Source organism: Cydia splendana, chromosome 3 (assembly GCF_910591565.1).
Source record: "Cydia splendana chromosome 3, ilCydSple1.2, whole genome shotgun sequence".
Lineage (NCBI taxonomy): Eukaryota > Metazoa > Arthropoda > Insecta > Lepidoptera > Tortricidae > Cydia > Cydia splendana.
The window spans coordinates 20,820,933-20,846,224 of NC_085962.1; the positions used below are offsets into that span (position 1 = coordinate 20,820,933).

At 40.2% G+C, this 25,292-nt stretch overlaps 2 protein-coding genes across 3 annotated transcripts in view; one reads left to right on the forward strand and one right to left on the reverse strand.

The window, feature by feature from the left end:
* LOC134806780 (uncharacterized) overlaps positions 1-11,411 on the forward strand; it is a 31,965-nt gene extending 20,554 nt beyond the window's left edge. Inside the window, exons 6-9 of the mRNA XM_063780122.1 lie at positions 4,409-4,570; positions 4,869-5,072; positions 5,543-5,641; positions 9,639-11,411. Coding sequence (XP_063636192.1) covers positions 4,409-4,570; positions 4,869-5,072; positions 5,543-5,641; positions 9,639-11,276 — 2,103 coding nt within the window. The 3' untranslated portion in view covers positions 11,277-11,411. The remainder of the gene's footprint in view (positions 1-4,408; positions 4,571-4,868; positions 5,073-5,542; positions 5,642-9,638) is intronic.
* A 3,983-nt stretch (positions 11,412-15,394) lies between these two features.
* Positions 15,395-25,292, reverse strand: part of LOC134806806 (uncharacterized) — a 61,154-nt gene continuing 51,256 nt past the window's right edge. For both annotated transcript variants that reach the window (XM_063780189.1, XM_063780188.1), the window contains exons 13-14: positions 16,043-16,234; positions 15,395-15,535 (exon numbers count right to left, since the gene is read on the reverse strand). In XM_063780189.1, coding sequence (XP_063636259.1) covers positions 15,444-15,535; positions 16,043-16,234 — 284 coding nt within the window. In that variant the 3' untranslated portion in view covers positions 15,395-15,443. The remainder of the gene's footprint in view (positions 15,536-16,042; positions 16,235-25,292) is intronic.

Below are 25,292 nucleotides of genomic sequence, written 5' to 3' on the forward strand. Positions count from 1 at the left end.
GAATGATTTGTGTGGCAAGAGGTGTTTGTGATGCGCGCGAGTAAATGAGTAAAATGAATAGAGGAGTGAAGTAAGACATTTTTGCGGTATGAAGTACTGCGACAAATTAACAAAATGAGTGGTACAAATGAGGTGCCTCGCGAGTGAGCGACTCAACACTATTCCGAATAACACGTACACGGTTTTCTGGCCCGTTTCGCACGTGTAATTAAGATCCGTCTCCACGGATAAACGGGTATTCGAAGAAACGGATCTTATTTACCCGTGGCTCCGGACACGTCCTTGACGAGTAGCGAAGGAACGAACCGGCGCGGCGTACTTAAGAGTTGTAAAAAAATAGTTAACAGATTCATGACGAGTTTCCGTCATATTTAACCTTATTCCGTGGTTCATAGAGTCGAAATTCATTAAACGGTTTACAGAACCCTTTTCTAAACAGGTAGTTTTTGCTTGCAATGTTGCAATACGAGTAGAAAATTAGAAATACAGTATACCTATGCTACTTATCAAAGTAGTATTTTATATAAGACTTCAAATACTAATAATTTATGGTTTATTAATATAACTTGAAAGCAATAAAGGACCATGGGCATATTTGTATGGGCACTGTTCCCACCCACCAACAGAAATGAAACATGTCTCATTTAATAGATCTTGGCAAACTGATGATTTTTTACTATGACGAGAATCGCCCTATGTATGAGGTTTTTTTCTGTCCCTAAGCAGTTATGTTTTCATGGCGGTGTTCCGGTTTGAAGGGTGAGACATGGCAGTGCAATTACTGGGTATTGTGGCATAAGATCTTTACGTCACATGGTCGGTAACGCGTATTACGTGATAACCATGAGTTGTTACATCCGTCTATAGGCTGCGGTGACTGTTTACCATCACGCAGCCCCGCATGCTTGTTTACCAATCAACTAGTATAATAAAAAAACAAAAACTTTCAATGAAATGAGCAAAAAATATGTAAAGACAAAACACGGTTTTCCAAGAAAACCCCATACATATGGCGATCCTCGTCATAGTAAAAAATCATCAGGTTGCTAAGATCTATTAAATGAGACATGTTTCATTTCTGTTGGTGGGTGGGGACATTTCTGCCCATGGTCCTTTAAAGTGCTTATAAAAAATAAAAGCAATAAAGAGTATAAAGACTTTACGTTAAAATCTGGCCATGCATGATCTGGTAGGTAGTGGTAGGTAAGTATACAATATTCTTACCAATTGCATATTATTAAACAGTTCTTATATTTTTAATAATTTGTATTCTGTATATTGTATGTGTGAGTTTTTACGAATATATTCTGTCAATAAGAAATGTATATTTTTTATCTAATTATTTTTTAAGTTACGTAAGCCAGACATCTTAGTATTATTATAGTAAACCATGTAAAAAATAATAAATACAGTGTAAACTCTATATAACGACACTGAAGGGACTGCGGATTTTTCGACGTTAAGTATAGAGAGTGGTTGTTAAATGGAGTGAAATAAAAAGGTCATCTTACTATTCTAAATATTCTAATGTATCTGTTTATAATATACTTAGGACACATTTTGCACAAGAAGAACATTCATTTCATACAAATAACAACGCCTATTAATTTATAACGTGTAACATCTTGTCAAAAGTCTAGTGCCCGAGGTAAACATGTGCAAGTTGATCATACAAAAACAAAAGCCAAATTTTCTTAGAATCTCCGGTACGTCAGTCGAAGTAAACACGTGCTAGATAATAAAACAACAAAACAGCAAACAAAAAAACGTACACAGCTGCAGTTTTTATCAATTTCGGCAACTTAGAAAGTATTTCTTAATGATGTATTATGCCGTATTGTTGTCGTTAAATAGTGAGCGTGAATCTATATAGAGTGTATTACTGTATAGAAAACAAGGTAAACCAACCAAAGTCAAGCAATTTCGACATTTTTTTTTTTTTTTTTTTAATGAAATAGGAGGCAAACGAGCAGACGGATCACCTGATGGTAAGCGATTACCGCCGCCCATGGACACCCGCAACACCAGAAGGGTTGCAAGCGCGTTGCCGGCCTTTAAGATGGGAGTACGCTCTTTTCTTGAAGGTTTGTAGGTCGTATCGGTCCGGAAATACCGCATCATTCATTCATTCCACAGTTTGGCTGTGCGAGGCAGGAAGTTTCTGGAGAAACGCACAGTTGAGGACTGCCAACCATCCAAGTGATGAAGATGGTAATGTTGTCGCGTAGGGCGATGGCGAAAAGAAGCGGCAGGGATTAATCCGAACAATTCCTCGGAGCACTCCCCGTTATACATGCGATAGAAAATGCAGAGCGAGGCTACATCTCTACGCAGCGCCAAGGAGTCAAGCCGTTCCGAAAGACGCTGGCAGTCAACAATTCGAGCCGCTCTTCGTTGGATGCGGATTGGATTTTAAGGAGTTTGTCGTTAAATCGAGTGACGTTATAATGAGTTTACACTGTAATCATATGTATCTGCCAATAAGTAATGTATTTACAACTTTTAATATAATTTAGTACGAATTTATGAAAACTAAGACTTTTCTTAAATTCATTATCTTATTATCATATAAAATGAACTTTAAGACTGTACTAATAAATATTATTTACAACTTTAGCAACAAAACAACAAAACGATTTTAAATTAAAGTAACTTGTATAGACTGTATTTTTTGAATTGGCCGACTAAGTGGCGAACTGGAGTCATACCTACTTACCTAAACACAATATCTTAAAAGTCATATTTATTTCGTGTTCATTTGCTTCGATACATTTGCTTCTTTAATTTTAGCCGCTGCATTTGTTACAATTTCATATATGTGTAGACAGGTTCTCCTTATGACACCGACATAAAGCTTATTTAGCTATGGCAGTTCTGATAATGGTTTGGGACGCTACCTACTTGTTTTCGGCGATATCAGACAAAAGGGTATTGGAAAACAACACGTTCTAATTCTAATGAATGGAACACCACCGGCCGGCGTTTATTACCTGAGCACTAGTGTGAAAGTGACCCCAGTCAACATGAATGATTACCAATTTTGAGATCTATCTTAATGTATTTAGCAATATAATTGCAAGGTAACATGGGTTTTTAAGGTTCTCGCGTGAAATCCTGCGTTTCAAATGCCGCTGTACTTTTTTTGCTTCGTTGGTAGATTAGTTAACAGTTAGGTAATTGATAAAAATAACAAATAACCACAAAGTAGTAGTTAGAGGTAGTATTTGTCTGCATACCTATTCTTCGCGAAACTATATAACTTAAATGTAATATGTAATGAAATTAACTTAAAAGCAATAATAGTAAAAAAAATTGGCCAAGTGCGAGTCGGACTCGCACACGAAGGGTTCCGTACCTAAATCTATAAAAACGGTCACCCATTCAAGTACTGACCCCGCCTGAAGCCTGGTGACAGACGGACGGACGGACGGACGGACAGCGGAGTCTTAGTAATAGGGTCCTGTTTTACCCTTTGGGTACGGAACCCTAATTAAGGTTCTAAACTAGGGACGAGTAAGTTCAAAATTAAAAATAGTAGACTATATAGAATAGGGACACCTACTTCCATTCATATACAGAGTCATTTTTGGACCGTTAGCCATATTGTGCGAGGTGATTTGGTGGGTCATACTGAACAAGTTTTTCTATGGGATCAACCTCGAAATCCCAAAAAAAAATTTGGCCTTCCCATAGAAAACGTCGACATCCACTCGACCAAAATGTATGAAACGGCCAAAAAAAATTTTGTGATTTCGGAGTTGGTCCTATACAAAAAGTTGTTCAGTATGGCTTACCTAATCACCTCGCACAATAAGGCTAACGGTCCAAAAATGACCCTGTATTGTATAGTTGGTTAAATATGTTATATTAACACATGTGTTAAAACTGTTATAAATAATTAAAAAAAAATCGTACGCTAAACGAGTTCACCTGAAGTCAACATTCAATACTAGACCTTGCATACCCAGAGCTAGAGCATTGATTGGCTCAAACTGTTTCGGATCCGTTCGGGCCGGTCTTAAGTACCCGTGTAAACGGAGATACGTATCTGAGAAACGTTTCTTGGGAACGGTTCTTGGATACGTATCCGGATCCCGGCGGTTCCGTGTAAACCGTGTTCTTAGCACCGCCGGTCTTAAGAACACGGGTATACGTTTCGGCGTGTAACACGGATACCGGGAGCCCTAGTACAGAAGGTTCACTCTTTAACAAAACGCGTCTATTACGACAGATATGACGGAAAGGTGGCGCAAGCGATAGCAGGAGTCCGTTCCGTAGCAGTGCGCGGCAACTACTACTGCTAGACACCAAAATTGGTGTGGGCCGCGCGTACTTGTAGCGACGCGACGAAATCGCGGAGAGAGCCACGCCTGTCATGGTCCTAATTAAAACTTATGATTTCTTCTAGGTGAAGAAGTTCGCATCAATCAACACGGATGACAAACCTGAGAAGAAAGCAGCTAAAAGATCATTAAGTCCCAAGCCAAAATCCGTATACCTTAAAAATCCGATCGCAGTGGCGGGCGCTAAAACTTATAGTGGATTTTCAGCAATGCCGAAAAAAATTAGGGTATGTATTATTTAATTTTTAAATCCTTTTTTTTATATATCATGTCGGTGGCAAACAATACGGGCCGCACCTTCAAATCTACATTATGGGGGCCAAGTTGAGCATATTTAGCACCAAACAATGAAGTGGCATAGGCTCGAAAAATGCGAGAAAGTAGCACCATATATACTGTAAAAACATTGTGTGTGACATGGGGACTATTAAAATTTTAATTTTTCCGCGCATCGTGTTTTTATCGACTCTCGTTCACAATTTTGCCCATACCTTATAGCAATATTTGTCCTATTTTTGTTTCCAGATGACATCAACGCCAAATATATTAAGTCCTGTTCGATTTCTGGCGGATCGCAAAGTTGTCAACAACACACCTCTACGCATAAGGCCTAAGGGACCACAGATGCCGGTCCCAGTCATGACTCCATACAATGGATACAACAGTGCACCCTCATATAATAACTTCATAAATGATAACATAAATTTATCTTTGGAGAATTTAACTCAGGTATGCATTATAATGTTTTTACTTGGAAAAATACATTTATATGTCGCAGAACACATTTATGCACCTGGTTAGTTCTGATGATCGAAAAAGGCATTTAGAGTAGAGACGTCAGTCACCCAACCTCCCTACGTTCCTCAGTTACAAATTATATTATTACGATTCGTTTAAATTATTAAATTGCATCGTTCGTTGAATAGCATCAATCTGCGTTATCTATCAGTTATGAAGAGTCAAGCTCGGACCAATGAGTTAACAGCTTAAGAGAGCATGTACGAAATATCGAAAGCCTCGTTTCTCATCTGTGTAGGAAGGTAATAGTAGGCACTTTCATAAGAACTACCTAATCAAACTTATGCCCGTGCCAACACATGGAATTAGGTTGTGGCAGACCCCAGCGCTAAAATGAGAGTTGTTACACTTATATAAGCTATTATCAATAGTAGTTTCATGTCATAATTGATGTTTCGAAGGGATTGGACATGGCGGCGGCAGCAGCGGCGGCAATGAATAATGGCCAGGAAGATGATGTAGTCTGCACACCCGATTTTCCTTTGGAACCACTGTGCGAGGTAAGTTTTACGAACTAAGTTTAGTGCAAGCAAGAATACAGAGTTTGTACTTTGTACACAAAAATCTTCAGGTCAAATCAGGTGACAACCGAGACTCATAAAGGTGAATGTCTAGAGATGGCTCGCAAAACTTACGGATATGCACAATAGGGTATTATACTGTATTTAAGAGCGCTATTACATTTCGGCGTTGAGCGAGTTTAGGTATTTTACGCGCTGCGGCAGGCCGTGCGAGCTCAGTACGCCGATCCCTTCTACTACACTCGCACTACAATGATGGATTAAACATTCTTGATCCTTCGCGAAGCATATTGAAATCAACCATAACAACACTAACTGTACTTAACTTTTAAAGTTCTAAAACTGTTATTTGGTAAGTACGAAAATACTAAATGCAGTGCAAATGTACATAGGGGCTGTTCATAAATTACGTCATCTATTTTTGACGATTTTTGACCCCCCCCCCCCACCCCTCAAATCATCCAAAAATCAAGCTTCGGATGAATCTGTTTCCTCCTACGTCATGTTACCATCATCCGATGTCCAGACCCCCCCCCCCACTCCTCCCATTTGAAACGACGTAATTTATGAATAGCCCCATACTTGTACTTATGAAGGTATATTACTCGAAAGAAATTATAGGTACCTACTCGCTTATTTACATGTTTCGTCATTGCATTTGGTACCTATAGGTTGTAAAGTTTGTATCAACGAGGGTTTAAAAACGAACTGGTACTGAGGATCTGATGATGATTAAGGTGGTCACGGATACCAATCAACCATGTAGTAACATGATTAGGCTCGTTTGATTCGTCTCAACAAGATCTTTGACACTGAAGATACACAGGGTCTGATGATGGAGCTGGAAGGTGGCCACGGGTACCAGTCTATCATGTTTGTAACTAAACAACTTCGTGTTTGGGCTCGTTTGATTCGTCTCAACAAGATCTTTGACACAAGACAGTACTCAGGGTCTGATGATGGAGCTGGAAGGTACCATTACCAATCAACCATGCAACTAAACCACATCGTGTTTAGGATCGTTTGATTCGTCTCAACAAGATCTTTGACACTAGGTAATACTCAGAGTCTGATGATGGAGCTGGAAGGTGGTCACTGGTACCAATCAACCATGCAACTAAACCACTTCGTGTTTAGGCTCGTTTTATTCGTTTCAACAAGATCTTTGACACAAGATAGTACTCAAGGTCTGATGTTGGAGCCGGAAGGTGGTCACCGGTACCAATCAACCATGCAACTAAACCATTTCGTGTTTAGGCACGTTTTATTCATCTCAACAAGATCTTTGACACAAGGTAGTACTCATGCAGGGTCTGATGATGGAGCGCGAAGGTGGCGACGGGTACCTATCTATCATCATCAGCTCCATCATTAGACCCTGAGTAGTATCTTGTGTCAAACATCTTATTGCGACGAATCAAACGAGCCCAAACACGAAGTGGTTCAGTTACATGGTAGACTGGTACCCGTGGCCACAGTCCAGCTCCATCATCAGACCCTGAGTACTAACTTGTGTCAAAGATCTTGTTGCGACGAATCGAACGAAGCCAAACACGAAGTGGTTTAGTTGCATGGTTGATTGGTACCGGTGACCACCTTCCGGATCCATCATCAGACCCTCAGTACTACCTTGTGTCAAAGATCTTGTTGCGACAAATGAAACGAGCCCAAACACGAAGTGGTTCAGTTACATGGTAGACTGGTACCCGTGGCCACAGTCCAGCTCCATCATCAGACCCTGAGTACTAACTTGTGTCAAAGATCTTGTTGAGACGAATCAAACGAGCCCAAACACGAAGTGGTTTAGTTGCATGGTTGATTGGTACCGGTGACCACCTGCCGGCTCCATCATCAGACCCTGAGTACTATCTTAAGTCAAAGATCTTGTTGAGACGAATAAAACGAGCCTAAACACGAAGTGGTTTAGTTGTATTGTTGATTGGTACTGGTGACCACCTTCCGGCTCCATCATCAGACCCTGAGTACTATCTTAAGTCAAAGATCTTGTTGAGCCGAATCAAACGAGCCCAAACACGAAGTGGTTTAGTTGCATGGTTGATTGGTACCGGTGACCACCTTCCGGCTCCATCATCAGACCCTGAGTCAAACTATCTTGAGTCAAATAAATACATATAGAATGTCAGGTCGTTTCAAATATTTTTAATCCTGTCCGGTAGTTTATTAAACTGTACCATTATAAATTATAATACTATAAAAACGGTGCTAGGATCAAAGTCTCTCGTTGCGGTTTACACGCACACAGTATAGCGTTTTACACGGCGCCCGCCGCACACAATGATAAAAAACCTCGTCGTCGCCGTTGAAAATGTGCGGAGCCGACCGACACACGTCCTGCCTCTACAAGCTCTGCCGCGGCACTGAGCTGGCGCAGCGCGCGTCATCGGTAATATAGAGTAGTTTTCAAAAAATTGCCAAAAAATTATAGTAGAATTTCATAAACACTAATGTATACCAACAGTATAAGCAAACGTTGCAGATTGCTTGAGTATGCTAATGACTTCGATATTAAGTAGATTTTCGTAGGAATTGACACTTGTTTCGGAGAGAAAATCGAGTTCGTTTTACTTTGATTTTCTCTTTCTCAAAGGTATGTAGGAAAAATATAGTTTGATATGCCTAAAGTACAGGGTATTAGTAATACAAAATAGCCAGGTTTAGCAGAGTAAAATTCTCAACATTTCCAAATAAGAGCTCGCCATTCAGTGCTTCACGGGGTTTTTCGGAAACGACCATCAGAAAAAAAATCATTACTAATTTAATAAGTCCTTTTTCTAATATTTACAACGATATTTATAAAGATAAGAAGACGCTTTTACTGGAACACGTACTCATTGTTTCTAATAATGAGCGCAAAGTCCTGAATTTCGTCGACTAGTATCATCAATTTTGCATTATTTCGACTTTTCTTGTAAGAGCGCTCTTAACATTATTTTACACCATGCATGAAATAAAACACCAGATAATTATTACAAAAACACAGATAGGAGTTAGTTTTTAAACACAAGTTCTATTTAATAAATCGGATAGAAATATAAAAAGTAGATGAGTTGACCGTGACGTCACGATGTAATGTTTCATATAAATTCCATATTAGCAAATCGTTTTGACAGTTCTAAAAAAGTAACTGATTTGACTAGTAGGAAAATACCCTATTGCACACTTTAAACTCTCGCGTTTTGTACACATATTTAATTACACAAACTCAGCTGAAACGTCGGAATTAAAGGTAAAAACGATGAAATTATATCGCGGTAGACCCGTTTGTGTAATTAAATCTTCTTTCCCCTGTCCTTATCCCACGTTATGTGGGGTCGGCACAACGTGTTTTTCTCTTCCATTCTCCTCTGTCTTTCGTCTCCTCAGCAATCCTCTTTCACACAATCCATCCATCGTTTTTTGGATCTACCATCCGCTCTCCGTCCATCAACATTCATCCCTAACATTCTTTTGCCTTAAATATATGCACAATTTCTTCCAAAACCCAAACAATTTCATAAGATGTATTGATATTGGAGCAAACACTCCATAGTGTCTCATTTGTGTCAAAAGAGACACTATTGAGAATTGGATGAATGATTCGTTGAATTGGACAGGTGGAATACCAATTCCACCTGTCCAATTTCTTTGTCCAATGTGTATTTGCGTCTCACATTTTGCTTAATGAGAGTTGGAAAAATATGTAAAAAAAATTAAAATTCTAGCTTAGCTTTTGGGGATGTAACGGGTAACAGAAAAAGGGAAAATAATCCGTACAAATTTTAAAAACATTCTATCTCTTACAATAATTAAAAGATCTAAAATACCAAACGAAGGGGCATAGCTATTGTTAATATAAGTACATCAAATTGTGTAAAAATATTTCTATAATATCAATATCCAGAGAGGAAAATGGGGACTGCGATTGTATGTAGGAGCGGTTCTCCACTATCGTCTTCATTTTTATCCAATTTGGCAGGTGACCGAGGACCCGGGCGACGACGACGTGCAATGCATGACCCCCATACACAACACCAACGTTCTCAAATCGAGCCACCCGCCCCCTCTGGTGCCCCGCACGTCGAGCAACCTGCCCGACCTCTCCGCCGACAACATCATACAGATGACCGAGAACGACGTCACCGTTAACGCGCAGACGGGCGGCCTCAAGTTCCGCGTCGACCCGCAAACCCTGTCCTCCAACAAAATGTACAGGCTCCCCGACGGCCGGATCTTCGCCATCAACGCCAACCCGAACATGCCCGGCGGGTACTCCGCCACCATCGTGGCCGTCACCGAGACCGCCAACAAGAACGTGCCCAAAGGCGCCATGTACTCGGCCAAGCTCAGCGCCGTGCCCGCCAAGCCGGCGCCCTCCCCCTCCCCCTCCCCCTCCCCCTCCCTCCCCCGCCCCGCGCGCGCGCCGCCCCGCGCCCCGCGCCGCGCGCCGCCCGCCGGCCGCGTCACCCGCGGCACCGAGACCGTCACCCGGGAGTGCGACCTGGAGGTGCCCGTCGAGTGGTACAGGTACAATCTGGTGGACGCCGTCGACGCCCTGGAGTATTCCCTGTCGCGTTTGAACAAGTTGAAGAAGGACGCGACGACGGTCCACCTGCGGACGCGGACCGTGGGCGAGATGCGGGGCCTGCACAGGACGCTCGAGCGGCTGTTGCACACCTCCACCACCAGATTCAACGAGATCAGGGACAACCTGAACAAGGGGCTCAAACAGTACCTGGCCAAGAAAGCGGGGACCGGTCCCAGCAGCATCAGCGACGAGGACGACGACGACGACGATGTAGAAATATTGCCCAATCCGGCCGAAAATGATGATCCGATTTTCATAGACGAGAATTCGGTAGATTCTAACGCGAACGATACGAACTCCGTTGACCGGCAGGAGGTCGATTTGACGGAGGCGATTAGTACCAGTGAGCTGAATGACAGCGGAGATAAGTCTGTTGAGATGTTGGACGACAACTTTTTGAAGGCGAACGAGGAGATGGACGATAGATCCAGTGAAAAGAATGACGCGGCGTCGAAACCTGAGGAAGTTGACCCCCTTGAAACTGCTGAAGTCGATCAAACTGAAGATAATAATACATCGGGTGAAAAGAAGGATGCCCCATCCAAAGTATCCAAAGACACTGATCCTCTCGATAACACAGATTCTGACAAAATCCACGAAAACAATAATATGTCCATAGACGAAGATAAGGAAACTGAAAATGCCAACCCTGCTGAAGAAGACGAAGTGGACCATAATAAGCAAGAAAAAGATGAAGACACTGGTGTCGGCAATAATGAAATTCAAATTAGTAACGTTAAGAGTGAATCCTTACAAACAACAGAGGATAAACCCGTAAACGGTTCAGGAGAACATACAAAAGTAGATTCCGATGGACAGAATGAAGACAATGTTAATACATCTGACACGAGGTCTGACGACAAAAAACAAGAAACTGACGATATGAAAAATGATAATCAAGACAATGATGATAAAATTCAGGATGCAGAAATGAGTGAAGAAATGATCCAGACTCTGCTAGAAGGTGACGACGGTGACAATGATGATGATACACAAACAATGAATAGTCAAGAAATAATAGGTGTGTAAAGGTTTCACGGAAACTAGAAGGATTTTTATAATATGCATAAGTTTCATAAACCTAAATAAATTGTATGTAAGAGATAAAGATTTATTACATAGCATATGTTAATTTTAGGCAAGTAAAATATCATTCCTAGGCATTATTCATAAACTTCCTTTTACAAGCTGTATTTTTATGTTTTAGTCACAATATGGTTCTGCAGTATCCGTTTACAAATGTGTGCATGTTTAATCTATTTACTATCAGCCGTAAAAGTTATTAATTTTAAATATTAAACTGAAATCTAGGTAATAAGGTCGTTGAATTTGGTTTCTGTGCCACTTCATATTATCTTGTCACAGTGATAATAATGTGAAATCCCTCGCTATCCTTTCATACTGATTGTCACTGTGACAAGGTATGAATTTTTCACAGGAGTCAAAATCATTGACTGTATGTTTATTTTTTATATTATAGGACAATATCGCTCAGTTTAAATCCCAATCGCAAATTCTGTGGACCTAGTGAAAAAGGGTACAAGTCTCGGGCAGCGCAGGCAAAAAATGGTGTAAGTTCCACGGTGGTTCCACGTAACACTTGTGCCCTTTTAGACCTAAGTTCCGCGAGTTCACCTCTCAAATTTTTTAAAACCCAGAAATTCTTTAAAAAAATAAGAACTAGCTTTACAACAAAACAAAACAAGTAAACAACAACGACAAGACGGGAGTGGGGCGCGCCTATATGAACTATTAGAAAGATCGCACCATAATAATACAGTAAAAGAACTGCCAAACCGATATCCAGTGTTATTTGTGTACTAATTTATAATCATAATATATACATTAATTAGGAATTTGATTCCGTTTAAGTCAACATTGTGAACATTGGTCATCAGATCGTACAAACAAAGAGAACGCACTTTTTCTTGAATATGTATCTTTAATTTGATCTGATATTTTGCTTATATTTTAGCATGAGATGTAAATATAGGTAGGTAGCTCAAACTTTCAAAAAATATATTTTTCATTGGCAATGCAATTATGTAGTTTTGATATAAAAATATTCTGGAGACTTCTTAAGTAATTTTTTTTCACTTCATTCACTACCAACTTTGTTATAAGAAGTTTTTTGCTTTTGACATCATATGATGCCAGGAATTTACTTCGTGGTTTTTTATCATTTTATTATGGCAAATACGGCTACGTGTGTTACTGGTATTACCTACAATGATACCAATGTCGAATACTGGCGGTGTAACTAAGTGAAGACTAAGCCACGGGGTCATGACCATGAAAGTCTCCGGTAGACTTTATTTGTTATTTCTGCGTTTAAAGATGTTATTTTTGGTAGCTTTACAGTGAATTTGTTTTTCGTTTTGTTCAGTTATTTTTTTATTATCGCTTATTATATAGTTTACTTTTTCTGAGGTGATTTTTTGTGCTTAACCCTTTAGCAGGGTAGGGGATATATATTTCCCTCATACGGCACCTTCAAACATGTGTTCTATTTTCGAAAAATAACATTCGATTGTCATTTTTGAAATGTCAGCCTGGTAATGGGTTAAACCCATAGAAGGTAGGATCGTATAGAAGTGGTATACGCGTGCCAAAACATACGCAAATGCGACACTGATTGGTCGAATTCATTTGTTGCCCACCATTATCCATACTAAAAAAAAGGTGGGGAACAAATAAAATGTGAGACTGTGACAAGGACAAACAATAATAGCTCTTTCGCTGCTACTCCTACTGAAAGATACATAAGACTATCCCGTTCTGTCAGTTACCCCCACCACTCATGCCAGATCCAGGTATATCCTAGATTCATGGTTAAACCCGAGCCTTTCTGCCCGATTCGAACTTTAAGATACGTCAATTAATAGATCTAGAAACGATATGGATTAGATGTGTCAGTGTCAAATGTGACGTTTTTGTTTGAAGAAACGTCACGTTTGACACTGACATGTCTAATCCAAATCATTTTAGATCTATTAATTGTGTCGCTTAACTTCAAACTCGGGTAAATCCATTCGACCCTCTCAGCAAATATCTACTCTATTACCTTTTCTTAGTACCAAAATCGCATAATCTGACAGATGGATTTACCCGAGTTTGAAGTTAAGCGACTCAATTGACGTATCTTATGCCGACCACTGACTAACAGGCCGCCGGACGATATCGGCCTGTCAGTTAGAATAAAAATTTGACAGTTCCGAACAACTGACCAGTCAGTGGTTGGCTTTAAAGTTCGAATTGGGCTGTTTGTTTCTTTTGTGCAAAGTGGCATGTGTGGAAAGCAACAATGTCGTTTAAAACGCAACTGTATCGTGAGTTTACTAAGGTTCAAATTCATGTAACAACTCATTCGGATATAACACGATGTAGGGGATGTAGAACGATCGGCCGCCCACATTCAGGTAATTTTTGCAGATAAAACGTCTTATCTCGGAATGAGCTGTTACATGAATTTGATCCATATAAATAGAATAGTAAAATTGTTTCCGTTCACTTATGACGGAGTCAGCAGTAGTAAACGCTGCATAAAAAAAAACAATTCCTTTTGTTAACAGATTAGGTGTTTAAGCCCAAATAATCACCTCATAAAGATCCAACTATACATAAGTTGCCTTAGAAGTAGTAAGAATTTCGTTTTTTTTTGGAATGCAAGGTCAACCGTTTACCTGCATATTAGATGGAGGTATATGATCATAAGTGCTAAGAGAAAGTGAATACTGATACAATAGCTGTGTTACTAGGTTGAGCAACTAATATGGATGCAATTTAGATGTCTTAGGGTGGTATTCCACTTGTCCAATTTCTTTATCCAATGTGTGTATTGCGTCTCACATTTTGTTTTAATGAGAGAGAGTGGCAATGACATTGGATAAAGAAATTGGATAGGTGGAATACCACCCTTACGAATTATGTTTGTGATAATTTGGTATCGATTTTCTACTTTAATGTTATAAGTTAATTGAGTACATTTCACATATATTATTAGACCTTAAGTTCATAGCGATTAATACAAATATTGTATATAATTACAAAAATAACACATTCTACCCCAAAATATGTATGTCCATTCAATGTATTTTTTATTATTAGTTTCGGATTAAATTAGCTCTCAGTACTTGACGCGGCTATTTTATTCTACTACGACTCCTTAACTTTATACGTCTTGTAAAAGCCTACTGTAAAATCATACAATCTTTGTCTAAAATGACATGAAAAAAGTACCATTACTAACTAGATAACAATTCTATATACGTAATTTGCATCTCTTTCCTCAATTTGACAAAGGAAAGTGACGCAACGGAATGACAAACTGAACTAAACTGCGCATAGGTCATAAGGCCTATATTGAAATTAAATGCAGAATCAAAAATTATAAATCAATAAAACACCGAAATGATTGTGAAATAACTTTATTTCAAATTGTCATATTATAACTGTATACCTAAAATAACTAGGTACAAATGCAAACAATATTAATAAGTAGTAACAGTCAAACTGTTAAATAAATATTAATTGATTAAAAAACTTGATTCTATTAGTAAAAAAAGCACTTAAAATATCACAATTGTGTACCCATTATTACAACGTTAATCTTATTCGACATTACAACTATGTTGTTGTTGTTTGTGATATCAATTTAAACATGTAATTGTCACGAATTAAAGACATTAACTTACTTTTTAGACATCTAGTAGGTATATCTATCTACATATATAGGCACGATTCAGATCTTATTTGAGACTTTAGCAATTGACCTTATTCACCATTCCGATGTGGAGTAATCCAAATATGTATTCCAGTAATTTCGGAATTGGGTAAACCCGAAAATCATTTAAAAATCACTCATATTCCGTTGTAATAAGAGTCCCTTTTCGGAGTTATACCTTTTTAGTGCTTTTCCTTTCGGAATTATTCGAATACACCTTAGCGTTAAGTTTACATTCAGAAAGTGTCATTTGTACGTAAATGGAGCGCAGCGTCCCATCTGGTGAAAAAAGTACGAACTGGTTGTGATTAAAAACCGTATACACTAAACGTCTTAGCAAAGCAACACGATTCAACGGATGTAGTTCTTCATTTCAAACAAAATTGTTCGGCATTGTCATTGTATGTACTTAATTTTGGCAGTGAAAGAGTTCATATAGTTTTTTTTTGTGAGATTGATTGGGTGAAGTGTAGTTAATAACGGAAGTGTCCCTTCCTAGAGCGCTCCTCGTGGTAGACTCGCGTCGGCGAGTAGGCGCCGTTCGACCGTCCGTTCGTGTTCAAGCCTGAAACAAAATATGTATAAATGTCAAAGTTTGGAATAATTTATGCAGAAATGACGCTCATACCTTTTCCATTAAGACGTCCATCCACAGTGGAAGCTTGGAACAAAGAAGATGTTATGATGTGGTGATCTTACATTTTATATTCCATGAGAAAGGTAATAGGTATAGAAATGAAGAGTTGTTTTTAAATATTTATCGTCGCCGATCATGTAGTGGCCCGATTTGCGACTATAAGTAGGTATTTATGGGGTCTAGCCAAGACGCCAATTATTTTTGCCGTTGCGAACGAAACGTAATGTCTCGGCTTTCAAGTAGCAAACTGTCATCCGCAATGGATTGAGATTTAGCGAGAAGCAGGACATCGGGCGAACGATTTGCTCGACACGTTTGGTATGAGCCGGCGGCGTCCCATACTCATTAATATCCACTTATACATATCGATCGAGTCGCCCCTTTGCCCGTGCGAATTCGCGAAGTAAACCGACGTACTGTGTGCAGGGTAGGCACCTTGCAGCAGGTGCTGCGGCGGCGGCGCGCTGGGCGCGGCGCAGCGCGGCGCCAGCAGCAGGTGGTACAGCGCCAGGTACACGGCGGCGGCCAGCAGCGCCGCCACGCCCAGCGCGCGGTACAGCTGGCGCGCGCTCTCCAGCGGCGAGCTCAGCGTCACCATGCCGCTCACTATCGCCCCGATGCAGCGCCCTGAGAGACGGTCCCATGGGTTATTATAGTTACAGTGAAACCTCGATAGCACGAATCTCAAGGGAAATTCCAAAAACTTCGCGTTAACGAGGTTTCGTCTTATAGAGCGAGCATCGACTTAGGGAGATTCTTGTAGATTTTTGTTCATTTTAAAGAGGTTTCGTGTTACAGAGGTAAAACGCATGAAAAATTCTACTATCCCCGACCACGGGTTATTCCCACTAGTTACCACCAAGTTCTTATTACCAGTGGTAACTACTGGGAATAAATAGTTATAAGTTGATTAGTGTATCAGAAGCCTTAAAAGTGATCAAAAATATTAAAATAGTTTAACCGGTACAAGTGCAAAAAGTAAAAGGTAAATGTAAGGATTAAATTAACCATTCATTTAGATAAATTTTCAAGTGATTTCATAAGGTAATTAAACAGTTTTCATCACACTCGCTCAGTAAATGTGGAATTGCACGCAGGTTTAGCGGGAGTTATAGAAAAAGCGTTCTCCCTAGGGAGTTATGAAGTTTCTAGTGCCATAATTAACAGTTTTTTGTCTTATTTTACTGAAATGAAACACTAATCAATTTATAATAATTTATTAAAGCATAAATTTATTTAAAAAAGTCCTTTTGGCTCGCCTGATGTTGATATTTGTATGGGAGAGTAAATTTTTGAAGTGAAAACTTCTTTTTCACTTCTCATGCTCGAAAAGTGCACCTTTATGTCGTGCGTAGACGACATAAAATCGCATTTTATGCTCTAGACTAGAGCATAAAAGTAAAATTTTCTTCTAAGACTAAGGTAATCGGTCTCAACAGCCAAACAGTTAAAACATATTGCACAATTTTACTGAGCAATAAAATTGTGTAGATGACAAAACTTGTTATATTATTTTATTTTTGCTACAATTTATTAAAAATCCGTATTTTCTGTCATTAAATTTAGTAAATCACATGAAATAGGAGTCGATTATCGTTCAAAAATGCTCCAAAATGTTTGACTTGGCAGAAAACCAAGCGTCTGAAACTCTGATCACATGATGAAAATTAAAAAAAAATTAAATAGTTGGCGGGAATTGGTTATGTATTTAGTATTGTTCTTTCGCTTTACGACAATTTCGTGGTGTAAATTGCAGTGAAAATGTGTTTTATTTTCCTCGCAATCGAAGTGAAAAGCAGAGTGTACAACAAGGGCATAAATGTCCATTTTTACCCTCGTCTACTATTTTGGTTAAAAAAAATTGCCTCGGGTAAAAATGGGTCACTTTATGCCCTTGTTGTACAATCTACTATAGCGGCGCTGAGCACAATCTACTATAGCGGCGCTGAGCACTTTTTGAGGTGGGGAAAAAATGATAAACTCGAGACAGCGTAACGCGCTGACGTCATGTGTGACAGACAATGTTATTCATCAAAGAACTTTAGTCATAACGTATCATATTTAATCAGGTCAATTATTTAAAACTGGACTTTTATATTAAGTAATAAAGCTCACAGTTACATTCTAACTTTATATCACTCCAATATAATTCAATAAAGCTACATCTTGATGAAATCGCTAATAAAAGTGAACTCTAGTACTGGTGAATAAAACTCAAAATATCATGACCAAATATATTTAGATGCGAGGTCTGCAAGGTAACTTTACAATTTCTATTCGAATTTTAAACAATTAACGCTACAAATTTAGCTATTTAGCTCACTGGCCAGCAATTTCGGAACTAAAGTTTTTCAATGGAAAGGAGGATGGGTCAATTACACATAGTGCTGCGGACATTTTGGACTAGTCATTGAGTTTTCACTTCTGTCGGCACTCCCGGAGTGCAACCCGTTGTTTTTTTTTTTCGCCTTTTCGGTATTGGTTCCATAGTAAAAGTTGTTCAGTATGACCTACATATTTACCCCGTAAATTATTGCAGGTAATTATAAAAAAATAACCTGTATTTATACTTTACTTTTTATTAGTATTTAACTCTAACAAAATTTTGGTGGTAACTACTGGGAAAAAAATCCCACCTTTTAACAGGAGATCTAAGGTCCACCACCTTGCATTTTGGAGACAAAGCAAACCGCTTGGAACAGGTGTTCCTGGGGGTGATCTGAGCTGATTAAGCCCGGTTGCCAAGAGGTTCCCCCCAGCAGGTGGGCTGGGGAGGGGGGGAAATAGTGCCTCCGGCGCGCCTCACTCTAAGCTTTATATCTGCATACATCTCGCAACTATATCAAGTTTGGTGTCTTTTTCGTGTAATTCGAGGATGAAGAATTCATTTCTGTGACTAAATTTTCACTCACCCATACAAAAAATTCGAGAAATTCAAAATTCCAAAAAAATCTTTTAATTTTTTTTTTCGTAAATTGTCTAAAAATTTTAAACTATGAGGATTTGCTCTAGAAAAAAAATACCTTTGAATAGCCCAGTTATCCTACTATACAGAATAGTAAACTTGTACAACACTTTTTTTCATAACTCTGTTAAAAAAAATGTTTTGTGTCGCGCGGCGTACCTGCATTGTATGAACCGTATGCAGCGTTTAGGATGTTTAAGTATGTTTAGATGATTTCTGATAAGTTGTTATTCTTCTGGTTGTAGATTGCATTAATAAATTACTTCTGGACGTGATATATATATACAAATATAAATATAGATGTTGGGAAAACCTTCGCCAACAGAGTTAAGTATTATAAATGTGATAAAATTAACATTATTATTTGTATGTCTTTTCCATATCTCGGGACCATGGGGTCCCGGACCTTTGGGAGGCGTACGTGGGGCCGAAGCCAACAGCGCAGAGGCCCTTTAAGGCACTTTAATCTAAAAGCAAGAGATGCATGTGGTGGATACTATCCCCGAACGCACAATGTGATACATCCGGAGATGGTCCCCGCCAGGTGCAAAGACTATTGCGGTGCAGCACTTTGCTGCTGCGATGGGAACTAAGGTCATGGGCTATAGATTTGAAAGTTGGATGGACTGGATAATGGGCTATGGGAGAGACTAGCGGACACCTGCCGTGCGAATGCGACAACAGAGCAACACTTTGGAGTGGCTGTGAGGTTGTCGAGATGTGAGTCTGCGGTAGCCAGATCCCGGTAATCCGTTCAGCAGGCCGCTGGCGTTATGACATTTTACACTTCCAACCCCTGGAGCATAGGTCCCGCTCTTGCGACTTCATTCTGGCCGGCCAATCAAGGCAAGCACAGAGGCGAGGGCCAGATGACAGGGCCCTCTGGAATAGGGGTCCGCGGTGTCGCCACTCACCGTCAGCTCGCCACAAGCTGCCCCCGCGGGACATTATTATTATTATTGTGGTGTTGTGGGCCTTTGAGTGATGCATTGACCAGCATTGATCTATTGTGACGGCCCTTTAAGTTCATTACTAATGCCCGTTGCATCCAGAAAGTTCCAGATTCTTTGGGCCGTAATGTTTTGTACCTCATAGGGTTGCACTACGTGTAGCCCTATGTAGGTACTTCTTTTTGACATTAGTGGTCCACAAGTACAGAGAATGTGCATTGCAGTCTCCTCTGACTCCTGACAGAACCTGCATGTCGCATCATGTTTCTTGCCAATTTGAAACATATGTTTGTTCAACTTGCAGTGTCCAGTCAGTATTCTGGTCACCGCGCAGGTTTTGTGCCTTTTGAGTCCTAAAAGCTCCTTAGCAGTTTTGCTGTTGAACCCGTTGATCAGAGCTTTCGAGTGTTCTTGTCCTTTAACGAACTTCCACCAATCGATTGCTCTCGTTTTTTCTAAGTTGCTAAGCAGAGAATATGCATCTCGTTTTGTGCTTCCACAGAACGGTTCTGGGCCGACCAGGGGTGTGTCTGCGCCCTTTCTAGCAAGTTCGTCCGCTTCTTCGTTTCCGTTAATGTCGGAGTGCCCTGGTACCCATCTAAGTGTAACTTTGTTGGAGTAAGCCAGTGCATTTAGGTTTGTTTTACAGTTCTGGACTAGTTTTGAGTTTGACTCAAGGGATTCTAGTGCCAGTGGAGCAGCCTGGCTGTCTGAGTTGATGTAGAAATGCTGGTGTCTTAGGTTTCTATCCAGATTGACCTCCGCACATTTGTTGATGGCGAAGACTTCTGCCTGCAAGATTGAGGCCAGTGTGCCCATGCTAGCTAGCGCTCTGAGCTTAGATATCTCACCATAGATCCCACATCCTACATCATTGCCTTTCTTGGAACCATCGTTATATAGTTGAATCATCGAGAGCGTGGAATTGCATATGTAGTAGTATTGTTTGTTTACAGGCATTCTATATTTAAATTTTCTATTTTCTTGTACTATCAGCATACAACCACTACAAATGCAATTCCATCTTCTCGATAATTCAACTATACCAGATGTGGCTTCCCTTTTAGACGTACATTTGGTTGTTGATCCATTTGTCTCTAGGAGGTATTTCTACTGTGTACAGTTTGGTGAGATGACATTCGGTGTGCGTGTCATCAGTGGGTATGCTAAGGGTTCTATTCGCAAAAAACCCAGGCCTTTAGATCGGTTAATGCCTGAGAGCGCCATTTTGGCCTGTTTAGCGTGCATATTCTGTAGACGCACTGCTTGGCCTCCTTTTGCACCTGCAAGTGGAGTGGTATGATGTCCAGCAGTGCATCTAGGGCAACTCCCGGTGTCGAGGAGTAGGCGCCTGTTACTGTTAAACAAGCCGTGCGTTGCAGGCTGTTTAGAGTGTCTATTGCTGTCTTTTGGTTGGTTTTGTTACACCAGACTGCGGAGCCGTAGGTGACAATTGGCCTCACTACCGCTGTGTATAACCACATAGCAATTTGGGTCTTAAGCCCCATCTTGCTCCTGCCATTCGACAGCATGACCACATGGCCATTTTCGCTTTTTGTATAATGTTTCTCAGGTGAGGGTTCCAAGTAAACTTTTGGTCGAAGGTGACCCTTAGATACTTGACCTCTGCCGAGAACGGTATTATTTGTCCATTAAGTCTTGGTTTTGTGAGTTTATCGAGCTTCCGTTTCCTTGTGAATGGTTAAATGGCTATTTCTCAAAAATGGACGGCAAAGTCGACTTTGCCGTTTAAAAAATAGGTTGCGAAGCGCGTAGTTTATGGTCAGTCAAAAAATTAAAAAGTTAAAAACATTGCAGTCTCGATTTTGGGACTGCAATGTTGCATACAAATTCCATTATTTGTCGAGTTCCAAACTTTTTAAAAGTTGAAATGGCCATATCAAATGAAGGCACAGGCCCATTAAACAGCCAAACAGATGATTAGTACCGCGACTATTTAGCTGTCTCAAATAGGTTGGCGTATTTTCAGCAGAAAAATACACTTCTATTTTTTTATTAAAAAAATAAAAAGGCGGCAAAGCTAATTTTTTAAATTGTTTCTACTTTTTTCTGTGAAAATATATACGTAAGAAAGTTGCTTTTGTAAAATATTTCTATGATATTTATATTTCTTGCACCATTTTTGAGAAAAGCACTATATATGACTCGGCTGGAAGGCTACTTGCTGGCTTCGGATTCAATTAAACGGACTCCCAAGGTCGTCCGTTTAAAACGAATCCTCAGCCTGCAAGTAGCTACTTCCGAGCCTCGACAATAATGTACTATTACAGTCTTGCTCGGATTAATGGACAAGTCATTTTCTCTACACCATTTGAATATTGTGCTTAGAGCTCCTTGCATTAGGTTGGATATTGTGTTGAGGCAAGGGCCTTTGACGATGACTACAAGGTCGTCGGCATATCCTTGTGTATCAAAGTCTTGGCCTGACATGATTGTAAGAAGTTGGTCCACCGCTAGGGTCCATAATAGTGGGGATAAAACGCCTCCTTGTAGGCACCCTTTAGTGGTATAAAATTCATGCTCTATATATAGTATTGATGGTCAGAGTGGCTACTCTGTTTGAGAGCATGCTATGTACCCATCTGGTGGACCACCAGTGGTGGTTTCGTCTACTCCCTTTGATTTCATACCATTGAGTATGGTCTCTGTGGGTGTATTGTCGAAAGCACCTTCAACATCAAGGAACGCACATAGAGCGGTTTGCTTTTCCTCTAGGGTACTCTGCACCTTGTCAACCAGGTTGACATTTCGGCGACACGGCGGTTTTCAGTTGTGTCGCATGTTCCGGTGTAGGATTTGGTCTATGTTTGAGGACAGATTATAGCCCCTCAGCAACAGCCACCATGCCGTGCTGACTGGGGCTGGTCCAAACAACATGGTTATTCGGAGCCCATATGGACAAGCCTACCTGCGGCGGCTGCTGCTTGTTTAGAGCTTATTCGTTGCCGCTGCAAAACAAAATGCGCAGGGAGGTGCAACTGCGTTAAAAAAAACCTAAAATGCACAGTCCCATGGGCATGTAATGGCAACACAGACCAACCCCTATAGACATAGCTTATAGGACGACTCGCGGCCTCCACTCGTGCGAGCAATAGCGCTTATAAAATATTTCACGCGCGCCGCTCCGATCAGTTGCGTCCAAATTCACGACCTGTTAACAGTGTGCGCGTGTTTACGAAAATAAATCGCAATTTATTCAAATCATGGGATTTTGCTGTGTGAAATGGTGTGTCAAGTCATCTAAGACTTCCAGTTATAAAACAGATGGAACAACATTCCACAGGTAAGTCAAAATCACTATTTTGTTGAAAATTATTACTTGTCCGCGGGGTTCATTTTATACTGGTCAATATGGTTGTACTGAGCGGCAGTGAAGTAGCCCGTCCTTTTCCGTCAACTTGAAAATGCAATGTGCTATCCCTTTCACGTCAACAACTAGTGATGTGACGGTGATGGTTTTGTCAATTGCGGTAAATTCGTGCTTTCGCTCGAACCATATTGTACCATTTTAAGAAATGTAAAAGATAATTGTGATTCTCTTTCATTTTTAATTGAGAATAAATAAAATTGATCTGTAAAATCTATAGTTTTAATAAGGTAGTTGGTAGTTTATCTTAGTGGGTATATGTAGTATGTAGTTTAGTTTTTAGTTAGTAGTACCATTATTGAGGTAGCATCAAAATAAGAAAATGATCATATTCTAGCAGGTTTTCAGAGCAACGCCCATGTGACATTCTCCTAGTTGCAAGCGCCATTAGTTAGTAGTATAGTTTCCATAGGCTGCGTTTGCCACCAAAGTGTATTTTTGAAATTCATGATTGATTTATTAATAATAAATGAATGATGTAATTTTTTTTAAGAAGCCAGGTGAGCAGTTAGGTCACGAGATGGACCTGATCAGGGGCGTATTTTGAAATTTGGCGCCCCGGGCCAATAAGTTTCGCCGCCCCAGAAGTTAAGGAAAAAAAACAATTTAAATAAAAAAATACATACAGATTAATAAAAAAGATTAAATTATTTGTGACGTGAAACGTTAGGTAGGTACCTAATAAACGTCTTTAAAAACCCGTAGTACGTCTTTAAAAACCGTTTAAAAACCCGTGTGGTCGGACCAAAAACCAGATGTAACGAAGTGTTACTGGCGTGGTGGCATATGTAATAAATGCTAATAATAATACCTTAAAGTATAGTTTTGATATCAGTGTATAGAAAAAAGTAGCCATTACTCGGAACTACATGTGCAGCGGACATTATACATTAGATGGCGCTGAATCTGCGCTAGAAACGGTGCATTCGGAGCTAAAATGACCCCTATTTGAAGTGTTTATTTAGTAAGTAATTACTCATCAGTCCATTAACCGATTCTGGTGAAATTTATAAAATTAAAATACGAGAGATTATAATAAGCTGTAAAGAACAAAAATAGTGGCATTTTTTACAGAAATTTTACGACTGCCGTGTGCGAAAATTAATGCACAAAACTGACGTACCTCGTATAGAAGGATGAAGCAAAAACAGTTCTTTACGATCCTTTTTAACCCTAGTAGAACATGTTCATCTCCTTAAATAATGCCTTAGAATTTACGGCCGCGGCGGCACTATAGCGGGTACAGGGCGCCTGAGACTAAGCTTAGAACGCTCTTGCATACATGGCGCATGCGGCGCTCTTTAGCTCTTTACACTGTAAGGTCGGGCAAACCTCTGACATACCTACAGGGCGTCTGCGGGGCCTTTTACACTGTAAAGTCAGGCTTCTTATTCTTACATTCAGGGCGCCTGCGGCGCCCTTTACACTATAAGCTTTGCTCGCTCTGATTTACAGGGCGCCTGCGGCGCACTCTACACTGTAATGTAAGGTCGCCCGAAGCGCGCTCTTTCATATAGGGCGCCTGCGGTGCCTTTTAGAAGTTTACACTGTGGGGTCCCTATAAGCGTCCCTAAGCTGCGTTTGCAATATTTTTTTCACGTAAACCACTGTGGCTGTGTCCCTGATACAGCCTATCCCTATTTTTTATGTTAATTTTAATTTGAGATTAACAAGAAAAAAAATAAAAAATTAAGAAGTAAAAGTTGGTTGAATGGCGCCAAAACCAACACAAAATTGCAATCGGCCAGGGGCGGCGAACGCCGCACCTGCCGCCCCTAGCAGGTTGGCGCCCCGGGCCATGGCCCGGATGGCCCTAGGGTAAATACGCCCCTGGACCTGATGATGAACTTTGAAGAAGTGCAAGGGAACTCGGTGATGGTTTGTGATAGACACATGTTGTGTGGGTTTGTTAGAATCCTCTAGGTGAGCAGTACGGTGGGGGGGCACGAGATGGACCTGATGATGAACTTTGAAGAAGTGCGAGGGAACTCGGTGTTGGTTTGTGATAGACACATGTTGTGTGGGTTTATTAGAATCCTCTAGGTGAGCAGTAAGGTGGGGGGCCACGAGCTGGACCTGATGATGAACTTTGAAGAAGTGCGAGGGAAATCGGTGTTGGTTTGTGATAGACACATGTTGTGTGGGTTTATTAGAATCCTCTAGGTGAGCAGTAAGGTCTTGGGTCACGAGATGGACCTGATGATGAACTGAAATGGACTCCAACGAAATGTGAAATTTATTACACATTTATATTATTTTATATTTGTTTATGTTATTGCCGTAACCAAACTAATTTTACACATGTGCTGGGATCATATACAAAATTGTCGCGTCGGTTTATTCGTAAACGTAGGTACTTAGATGCTTTAAATAGATTATGCA